The 11,341-nt window shown below is 43.9% G+C and overlaps 1 protein-coding gene and 1 long non-coding RNA gene across 2 annotated transcripts; one reads left to right on the forward strand and one right to left on the reverse strand.

Moving 5' to 3' along the window:
- Nucleotides 1-383: 383 nt before the first annotated feature.
- ca5a (carbonic anhydrase Va) lies at nucleotides 384-8,656 on the reverse strand. The gene is made up of 8 exons (XM_048972832.1): nucleotides 8,532-8,656; nucleotides 8,021-8,201; nucleotides 6,360-6,557; nucleotides 4,240-4,358; nucleotides 3,535-3,630; nucleotides 3,160-3,222; nucleotides 2,712-2,870; nucleotides 384-2,613 (listed from the first exon to the last, which is right to left on the reverse strand). The coding sequence occupies exons 2-8, from the start codon at nucleotides 8,160-8,162 to the stop codon at nucleotides 2,449-2,451; spliced, it is 942 nt and encodes a 313-aa protein (XP_048828789.1). The 5' UTR covers nucleotides 8,163-8,201; nucleotides 8,532-8,656; the 3' UTR covers nucleotides 384-2,448.
- On the forward strand, nucleotides 7,446-8,200 carry LOC125706245 (uncharacterized). The gene is made up of 2 exons (XR_007381951.1): nucleotides 7,446-7,498; nucleotides 7,976-8,200. It is a non-coding gene; the product is annotated as an uncharacterized LOC125706245 (long non-coding RNA).
- Nucleotides 8,657-11,341: the final 2,685 nt, after the last annotated feature.

Below are 11,341 nucleotides of genomic sequence, written 5' to 3' on the forward strand. Positions count from 1 at the left end.
ATATGTAATTTCACCCGTACTTTTGTTTTCGTTTTAGATGGTTTTATATTTGTAAAATGACTTCTTCATACAGCATATGCAAACACCTAGTGCCCTGTGATGGCCTGGCATCCCATCCAGGGTGTGCCCCCACCTAGTGCCCCCTTGATGGAGTGGCATTCCGTCCAGTGTCTGCCCCCACCTAGTGCCCTGTGATGGCCTAACATTCCTTCCACGGTGTGCCCCCATCTTGTGCCTCATGCAGGCCTTGCAGAGACCCTGACTCAGATAAATTGTAGGAATACGCACAAAAAGATGGATTTGATGAAAATTCCACTGCTCCAAAAAGAAAATGAACCCCACACACATATACACAAACAAATAAAAGAATGAATCCACACAGATACAGTACACACTTCTCACGTGTTTAATGCATAGAGATTAATCAGTCTTTCAGCTTTCATGAGGAGTAACAGTTTTTGTGGGTTGGGCCTACTGTCCTTCTGGCTCTGTGACATAAACGAGGTAATAAATTTCTGGAGTGAGCAGGAAGAGAGGAGCAGGAAACAGCAGGTGACAAGGGACCTCTGAGAGCAGGACAGGAGAAGAGGCCTACAACTACACCCAAAGTACTCATTCGTCTGAAAGAACTGCAGAAATGACATAAAAACACTCAACGCTAAACAGAAACACTCAGGATAGACAAAACACTCTATAAATATATTTGCTTATATTCACATTCTGAAGGTTGTGCGTACGGAGATTTTCCTGCCATGTAGTACTTTTGTTGGTATGTGAGGCCAACATGAAAGGCAAACAGAGCAGTTACAACTTTCCTCAGTTGAAATCTATGCCACAAATACAATCACATCGAGTGTAGAACTAACGGAAATATTGTACTTCAAAACTATACTATCCCTTATTTTGTGAATAAGCAAAAAAAAAATCTCCCCCAAGCACAACCACCCCACCCCAACTCAAAACTAGGAAAACGGCACCCAGTCCATCTTCTCTTGGACAGCTTGAAGGAGGGGTGGGTATGAAGAAGCAGATAAACCAAAGGAGAAACCCAAACAAAATGAGAGCTTCTTGAAATATCATCCAAATACTGACTAATGGCAGCCCAATCAAGCTCATCTCTCTGGGCAAAGCGCTAGGCCAGTAGGGGGTCAGGCCGGCTCTGCAGACCTCCATTGTTGGGAATGCGGAGACAGCCTTTCAGGTCAGGTTAGCATCAAATCGTGCCCCGGGCCAGTGAATGGGAGACAGGTGGGGGCAGGGCCCAGGTGGTCCATTCAGAGCAGGGTCTGCGGCTGGGCCAGTTTGCATAAGGCCATTATTCTCTCATGGTCCCAGAAACAACCATCCTCCCGCCCTCCACATTCAGAATAAACCAAAGTCTCTCCGCATTACGCAGGGCAAATTAGGGCTGCATTTTTGCCCCAAGACAAAAATAAAAATGTGCCAATCCAGACATGGGCCAATCAACAGCCAGGTAATATATAAACAGCATAACGTACTGAAAGCAAAAGGCCAAGAGTTTTGGTCCATGGATCCTCAACATCCCTCGATCCCTCCTTTCTACAGCCCTTCCTACCCTAAGCAGAAGAACAGGGGAAACGTGATCTCCATGACAACAGTGTGGCCGGAGACCGATCATGAAACCAGCCCAAAGCAAGGATGCAGGCTGTTCTGTGCCTCTGGGGTTCTGCTGTTCCGCCAGGCAAAGAGGTGGAGCAGGTTTTTCATTTGATAAACACTGGCTGCCAGAAGCACATGAAGATGCAGTCAGGTGACAACAGTTGCTACTCTGGCTTGGGTCAGCATCACCATACTGCGTTTGGCTCGGTGCACTGCCCACTGGTCACAGACCGCTGCAACCTGGCTCACCTGAGGCTCGGGAATGTAGGAGCAGCAGCCGCACCTGACAACCGGCAGACAAGATGGAGCTGCTCTCTTACCCCCCTGCTCTGGGGGAAACAGAGAAAGAATAAGAGCACGAGCTCATGTTTGAGGGAAACTCTTCAGCGAGTCACAGTAAAGGGCATATGTGCTGATTGTTTTGCCTGAGAGGCGAGGAACCTCCCCTGGTCTGTGAATAAGCTATAGACAAATTCACTGTGTGTCTGGCAGCTAATATCTGTGCGGCTTCTGTTAAAAGGGGCTTCTCAGCCTTAAAACTAAAGTCCCATAAATGTTTTGGATCTCTAAAACAGCCCTGATTGTGATCCATAGCACAATAAGACACTGGCACTGCTACAAAGTAAAGGCTATATTATGTAAAATAAAAATTGAGTCAGAAACTGAAATAGAACCACCTTGACTGGTTTTAAAACTGCTGTTCAACTGTTCAATTACTGCATCCATGCTGAACATCTCATAAATGTCCTGCCCAGTTTTATGCTGCAGTACCATCCCCCACCACTAGGAGCCCCCCTCCTGCAGACAGTGGCAGCTCTAAGACAGAACTCAGCGGCCTGCTGCCTCACTGGACACGTCTTCATGGAGGAATGGGGAAAAAGAAGAGCGTACAGTCCGCCCCCTCAGGGGCTGCTGACAGCGGAAATTGTTGACCATGCTCTTTTGCATCTCTTCCTCGGCAGAAGTAAACAGAAGGCTCCGGAACACCGCCAGCTGGAAGAGGAGAAAAAGTTAGAGGCCCCGGTCCAGTAGCTGCATGCAGCCTGGACAACACAAGCCGGATCTCACAGGAGCCCCGGACAAACGCCTACCTGGTCGTGACTGACTTCAATGTGCTTCTTCATGATGATCCAGGTGACGGCCTCCGTCAGCGGGGGGGTGGTCAGGGAGCCTGCATACGTCCAGTAGTCGTCTGTGTTAGATGGCAGGAGGCAGCTGGGGTCAAACCTATTAAACTCCACCACGCTGTCCTGGAGCAGATGGCACAGGGAGAATTCCCTCCTTGAACACACGTCCCCTTGAAACACACACCTGTAGCAAGTTACAATAACTGCAACATGCTAGCTTCTTTTACAACTTCACTGTTACATGTACTCACAAAATAATGCAGCAGTACTACTTATTTCTCAGTGAAACATCACTCATGAAGAACGTTCCAAACTGAATACATGCAGTTCACCTCACTGGCCACTAGAGGGGGGCAAAGATCCATTTCACAATTGAAAAAAACTATATGGAAAGGGCTCACTGATAACTCACCTTGTGCCTGATTGCAGGGAGGGCATCCACGAGTTTCTGCAGACCGTCATGTCTCTTCCCCACCTAGAGCCAGATCAGAAATATCCGATTGCTCTTCTGGGACATTCTGGCATAATTACACATGCAATACATCTAGTCATCATTGAGCTGGGGCTCTCTCTCCTATGTCTGAAGGCCCAGAATTAACCTCAGCTAAGTGCACTAAAATACACTACAATTTACTGCGAGAGTTACTGACTATAACCCTACAATGTGCTGGTTTAGCTGGTCAGTTAACTGGCCAAACACCTCCCCCCGTGCTGTTTTACTACCTCAGCTAGGACATGGGAACTCGGAGCTGTGCACACATAAATTGCGGCAGGGTGCGACTCGCACCTTCAGAAAGATGCCGATGACCGCAAGCCCATTCTCCTCCATCACCGCCTCCTCAAACAGGCTGTACTTCTCCGAGTTCCAGTGGACCAGGTGAAGCTTTGGGAAGACGAGCAAAAGCACAATTATTGTGTTGCTGAGGTGGCCTTTCCCCCCCGATCGCACCCCCCTCATCCTCACCCCCCACACATAGCCTCAGCTGTGGGGACTCTGATGGAGTGTCTGAAGTGAGAAACTTCACCTCATATCCCAGTGCTGTGATTCTCTTTTTGTCTGTGTGAACTGGCTATTCAGACCTCAGTGAGTATCCTGAAATGGGCACAGGCACTCAGCGGCTGTCTGCTGGGACGTCTCATTACGTGTTGACTCTGAATGACATCCTACTGGGTTACGACTTGGTTTAACAAGCATGCCCTGCACCAGCCTACTGAGGGCCAGATCCAGGGACTCCCGGCCTTAGGAGTTGCACAAAATCCACATTCTGGGAGATTAAAGGCTCATATCCGACTAGCAGATTAATGCTACAATGGAGTGATTGGGGGACTCTAATATTACAGTAAGACAGGGTCGGGACACAAAGCACAGGCAGTCGGGACACCGCCTTTCTGCAGCAAATCAACTGCCTATAGTTGCTTCTCCACAATACACCGTAACCATTATTACACCGAACATCAAGAGAAACACAAAGACACGAAAACAAGCGAAAACCTCAGCTGGGTAGAGGCAGCGGTCCACAGTATGCTCCGAACCCCAGGCGTTGCTCTCCCCCCAGTGGAAGTGGAATTGGCAGAGCCGGTATTGGTCTTCCAGGGGGCCACCTCTGAGTGCTGAGGGAAGACACCAGGATCAGGAGAGCAGACAGCCCCAGAGCCTCCGCCCCAGCAAGGATAGAACTCCAAAACATATCACACACGACATGTTAATTTGTAGAAAGTCAGTAAAATAAATCCAGTGGTGAAGTTTGCCTACACAAGTTTGTCTCCTGTCTACATAACAAACACATAGAAACGTCCATGTACTATTACAATGCAGTAACAATCTGAGTGATTTGCTAACACTGAAAGTGCACCTCACTGCCAGTTACCATAGTGAGACGGAAGAGCAGAAGGACACGATTCTACCGGAACAGGGCTTATAACAGCCTGTACTTTTTGCATGGATGATTTAAAGATTAAATGGACTGAAGAAGGAGGATTATTATGGATAAGAATTTAGTCAAAACAAGCCCTGGGCTGAAGGCACCTCAGAGAGGCGGGGGCAGACTTGGTCAAAGAACACCTGCCACACAGCAGCCCTCGGGATGTTGTGACTGACCTGGAACAAATACAGCCAGGCCCCCAGCCACGGCAGCCAGCCCCTAGTCACTGTGTCACTGTGCAGCCTTGGGGGACAGCGCTGCCTTGCCACCCCAGCCAGGTTCAGTAGGTTCACCCTGGTCAGATTAGCTGAGGCCATAAGTCCAAAAACTGGCTGGGGCTATTGTTGTCTGACCAAAGACCGAGCCTAAGCACGCAAGCACTGCGTCATGGATACGTCAAGAAAAATACTGATTACATCTATATTCTGTTTTTCAGCTCTCTAAATCTGCTGCAATGGCATGTTAAACATGGACAGTATTTACATGCACTAATACTCCAGTGTTGCACAGCAAGCCTGTTCATTGATCGAATTGTCTGTTACATATTATATGTTCATGTTGTATTATGTTAGTTACATTATAGGTTTTGTTATAAGTTTCTTATGTTACTTTATGTTATGTAGTAGTCTACCCTCCTACTCCCATCTCCGTAAATTATTGATAATTGCACTATGTCAATTATTCCAGAGTTCCATCTTTTACCACTGTCCTGTCATGAATGTTGCACCGTGGGTTCAGGAGGAACATTATTTTGTATCACTGTGTTCTGTATGTTATTGAGATGACAATAAAGCTTTACCTGGCTGGGCTAAACCATACATATAATGACATAATACACATCTCCAATATTATTATTATCAATAAAGCATATGTTGTCCCAATGACACTGGCTGCTTCCAGCACCTGTTCTGTGAGCATTCCTACAGTGGTCAGACACAGAGCTGCAACCTAAGCTTTTGTTTAAGAACAAAGAAGTGTATTCAGCCAGTGCCCATTTACCCACAATGCAATGCTGCTATGAGAAACCACATTAGACGTAATCAGAGGAGACACTTCACTGAGGCTGCCTTATTGCTTGCTTTCTCTGTCTGCTTTTCTATTCGAATGAAGGAATGCTGGGCACACTGACAAGTTACCTTCTCTATCAATACATACTGTGCCAAGCAGGGCTGTTACATGCCCTCTGGATGTCATATGTCTGGGTGTGTTTTATACTGTTACTGCATGCAGTGTCATTGTGTTTCAAGGATCTCTCCCATATAGCAAAGCAGAAAAACAGCTATGCTGCAATAAGAACAAAGACCGCATAAAGAGAAGTAAAACAAGTGATCATCTTGCATAGAAAAGGAGATCAGCGATGACAGGTTCAGCTTTGCTACTTGCACACAGGTCAAGATGTAAAGATTAAAATGACAAACTCACTAGCAAATTAACAAACATAATGATTGCAAAAGTTCACTGCTCTACTCTAGTGTCAGACATTCTACTCATGAAATTCAAGCTGAAAGGTACAATAGCATTTCCCAGAGGGGCACTCCACACTGAAAGGTTTTAGGCAGCGCTGTGTGCCTTTAACCTCTGTACTCTGCCACTCAACTGGATCGCGTTAAAAACGGTTCCTTTTCACAGATTTATCTGCTTTCACAGCTGGATGCCTAATAATGGATTACAGAGTTGGGCACAAACTCACTGGATTTGTCCGTGGTGTCATCAAACTCCACCAGGAAGGAGTATCCATTGTTCCAGATCTGCTGGCATGTCCTGGGGTCGTATCTGATGGAGATGGGCTGGAGGTGGGGGTCGTAGATGCTCTTGCGCATGGTGATGTTGATTGGGGACTGTCGGTCACCCCCAGGGATGGCCAGGGGCTCCTGCCACATCGGGTGCACTGGTGGGGGGGAAACAGAGGCAGAGAGGTGTCAATGTGCGCACTCATTGAGCTAAGTCAGGTTCAGGAAACCTTAGGCAATACTTGCACTAGCTTGAAATTACTTAAGAGGATTATGAAACAATACGAACGTTCAGCAGACCATAAACTGAATTTGTGCTTCAGGTTTAAGTAATAAATGCACTTTTAATGTGTAACTGGAAGGGATTTCTTCACCGTCGTTTGACTTGCGACTGTTAGTTAAACATGGATGTGGTGTGGCAGTTTTTATTCACTGAATTCTCTGCAGGGCTGTTAACTCAGATTTCCAGGGTGGTGTCCGCACCCCTCCCTGCCTTCTCCCGGCCTGCTCCTTTGCTCCCCAGCCCCGGGGCACATGTCTGCTGGCCCTTGCTGCCCTGTTCTTATGAGCACACCACTGCCCTCCCTCACAGACAAGTCTCCGCTAGGCAAAGCAATAAAGCAGCCGAAATGGCGTCTAATTGCCAGAAAGAATTCCACTACTGACAGGTCTAACAGGGCGTGTAGGTTCACTATGTCACACGGTAAATTGCAGAACGTTATGTACTTCACAATGTCAGTGTTTTACTGACAGCATATAAGCCGAGTAGAGTAAAGCTTCTTCACTTTGCCTCCCAAAGATGGAGAAATCTGTAAGTTTTAACCCACAAATGTCTTAACTAAACTTATGTGACACTGGGTTCCTCTTGTGGGAATTTAAACTTAGAACTATTTTTTAAAAAACAAAAGAAGATGAATGAATGAATAAATGTAAATGTCACCCAATCCTGCTCTCATATTTCACCTTGTCTAAATTACTAAAACTAGGTCACAGTCACATTGTTTTGCATCAGATGCTGCATTAAAATACAAACAAAAGCAAGGCAAGATGTCTAGAGGAAAGACTATCAGCCTTGTAATCCAGTCCTGTTCAATGACAGGTAAGCATAATATTGTATAATTACGTGATAACATGTTTAAAGTCAATGGAACTACATATATCTCCTAAAAATAACACTACAACACGCAAACATGATGAAAATAACTCATCCGATACACCTATTTACCGTTAAAAATCTATGATGACAGTAAAAATGTCGTTTCAAGCATCTAAACGAATTCGACACTGACCAGAAATGTCATTAATTATATTATAATTATAATTATTGTTGTTGCCACCATGAAGAAGAATAAACTAGTTCAAGATCACACCGAGAGCTCGCGAGAGGCTACGTTAAGGGTACCGCAGCCATATGTATCTTTATATATTAGTTTAATTCTTTTATTCTTCTTGTGTCACTCCGAAATAAATGGTTGGGATCCTGTAGAAATCTCTAATACACACAATATAGTGAGTATTTACAATATAAAGGAGGAATACGCGATCTGGGATGGTAACAGTGTGTTGTCCCGGACAGACGGTACCGCACGTACTAACGCGAAGCGGAGTCGCAGTCACTCACCTCGTGACAACACGAATTTGCTGGAGCTGGCGGTGAGACTGCAGCCCCTGACGGGCGTCCATCGCCGACGCTGGGACGGCTTGGCAAGGGCGCCGAAGAGACACCGCCCGAGAGATGCTGCTGCTGCCTTGAGAACCACCATGGTGTTTACACGACAGCAGACACCTACACAGCCAGCTTTCTTCTCAAAAAAGAAAAAAAAACTTATATTGTTTGACTGCAGTTTAAGTACTCGGCCTGTCTTCGTGCAGTCGGTGCAGAGCGCTGAAGATTTTTTTAAAGCAGGCTCATATTACTCCCTAGTTAGTGAGGTGCCACTCCTCCTTCTGGGGCCGGCCTGCATTTCCTGCTTATTGGTTAGAACGAGAACCCGCATTTAGCTCCCCAAATTAAGTATTGTTTTTTTAAAAAAATACAGTCCAAATTACGTTATTTTCCAGGGTGCACCATTTATTTACATTTTCGCCATTCATAAGACGTCATCGAATGTGGGAAGGGGCAACTATCTTACGGCCTACTCCGTGACGTCCGCCAATCAGCTGCGTCCTTCGGGGGGGCGTTCCGCCTTAATATAGTGAAGCCGTTAGACCAGCGACATGTTCACGAATCTCAATAGACGTCCTCTTTTGATCACGTTCCCTTCGTTGCCATTCAAACGCGTGCACGCGATTTCGAACCCCAGTTTCTAGCAATCGTTTTCATTGGCTAACATTTGCGAACTTGACAGCTGATAACATTTAAAAGGTGCATGGACTACAACATATTATATGCGATAACAAATTCATGTATTGATTTTCGCGAGGGTCTTGACGCTAGCATGAGTTTATATTTAACGGAATTGAATTCTTTGGTTTTGGGAAATTTTATGCCAGACAAAAGTTACAACACACAATTAAATCTCTGTTTTTCATAAAAGTAATCACATTGTAAGCAATTATGCGATATTTAGATGTCTCACAATGTGATAAAACCTGTTATTTTGACCCTGTATGAAAATTTTTTCTTTGTATACACAAAGGGAACTCGATTTTATAAAAATATATGAATGCAATCAAAAAACTAAAAATGCCAAAAGCACAACTCTATGCAAATTGTCAGCCTCACACTTTTTGCAAAACACTAAACACATTTGTCACCATTAGACACAGCGATATATCATGATATTGCTTCCTTGCCATTTCCAAGTACTGGCTTTCAAATGACCATACCTATGAACAAATTGGTTAAACACAACCACCATGTGTGTAGACACGTAGGGGCTTAATTGTAGACACACAAGTTTAAGCTCTATAAAAAGCTCTATAAAATTTTTTGTCTTCAACAAAAATGGTGTTAGAGGGAGAGTGAGGATGAAAGGAGGAGACCATGAAGGAGGTGGAGTAAGAGAAGGAAGTGAAGCAAAAGGCTGAGGCCAAGATAGAGACTGAGGTAGAAGTTTGTGCCACACTAGTCGCCCACGTGATAAACCATGGACTAACACTGAGGGTGGTTGGACTGAAAGTTCAGCCAGAACACAGGTGAAAAACATGTCATCTATCTACAGTAAATCAGTAGCTTATTGTATGCATACATCAGCCCTTTTTGCTAGTCATTCCTGTGATATTTTACAGTAGGCTACATGTATTCTGTTTGGTCTAGAGAAGATGGAGGGTCGAGAACACCAAGGAGGAAGGGGCCCCATATTCACACAAGAAAAAAAGAGAGCAGTAATAAATTTGATTTTGGCCAATAGCACAATAAGATATTCTAACCAAAAAACATGAAGTTCAAACAAAACATCTTTCAGGGACTTTTGCACATGGATGCTGAGGAAATCCCACATTTGTTTATATACATTGATGGGGCTGGGTTAAACCTAATACAAGTCAGAAGAAGAGGAAGAAACGTCATTGGTCACAGGGCTATTTTCAATGTATCACGGCAATGTAGGGGTATCACTATCCTTTGTGCTGCCATCACACAGAATGGGCTCCTCCATCACCCTGCCAACTTGTATTCTTACAAGACCACCCTCATTCTCATGTTTTTAGACAGATTACACAACACCATCACAGCAGCAAACCAAATGGACCAGATGCAATACATTGTCGCCTGGGATGCAATGCATCTTTCCATCGATATCCTCTGTTCCAAAACTGATTTCAGTAACATCCCCAATTTACAGTTTAACGCCTTCCACCATACCCCCCCCCCTTCCTAAACCCCATTGAAGATTTTTTCTCGGCATGGCGGTGGAAGGTTTACGATCTCCAACTCTGTCCAGATACCCCACATTCAAGTCATAGAGGAAGCCTGTAATCAAATGGATGCAGCATATGTACAAGGATGGATTTGACATTCAAAAAAGTTCCCATGTTGTCTTGCAAATAAGAATATAGTCTGCAATGTCGACAAAGTTCTATGGCCAGATCCAGCTAGGTGAAGAGATATATTTATATCAGTCTGCAGAGTTCATCTTGTGGAGTATTTGGTGAATTTATTTTTGTACTTTCTCTGTGTACTTTGATCATTAGGAAACTAGAAATGTGTTATGACTCATGCATGCAATATGATGACAAAAATCATGTTCTTCTAAATAATTTAATAGTTTTGACTGAAGTATTTCATTTTGAAAAAGATCTGAGGTGTTCTGATACTTGGGTGTGTGATTGTGATAATGTGGTAATGTGATAATGATCTGAATGACTCTGAAATTCATTGTTAGTTCTATACATGTTAAATTTATTTTCAATTTTATCAGTAATTGTGTCAAAATAACAGATCAAAAAATATTAATAACAGATTTATTCATATTGATTTTAGCTGATATGGCTGGTTTTTTTATGTAACTTCCTTTGTAACTTCATTCTTATCCTTCAGAAATCATGCACCATTTGCAAATTCACAATATTGCCTGAAAAAATTGAGTAGCTTTCAAAAATACACTACCAGTCAGCAGTTTGGACACACTTAGTCATAGAGAGAGTTTTCTCCTTTTTGTTTACTATTTTTTTGCATTTCAGGGTAACAATGACTTCAACCCTAGAGATGACTTATGTGAAGATTTCAAAACTAAAGAATTTATATGAAATTATGCAGTGACCAAAATATTGTTGAACAAATCAAAAAAAGTCTTGAGATTTTTCAAAACACCCGCCTCTTACCTTGATGACAGCTTTACAAACTCTTAGGGTTCTCCCAAGGGAAAAAAATAACATGATTAAATGGTCTTTGATTTCATCTGGAGATTAAAACTGCACTATTTGAAAAAGTAAGTATTATGTAATATGAAAGATAATCGTGGCCTAGTTCTTCCTTGTGAAACCTTAAACAATGTATTCA

The sequence above is a fragment of the Brienomyrus brachyistius genome, chromosome 13, assembly GCF_023856365.1.
Source record: "Brienomyrus brachyistius isolate T26 chromosome 13, BBRACH_0.4, whole genome shotgun sequence".
NCBI classification, from domain to species: Eukaryota; Metazoa; Chordata; class Actinopteri; order Osteoglossiformes; family Mormyridae; genus Brienomyrus; species Brienomyrus brachyistius.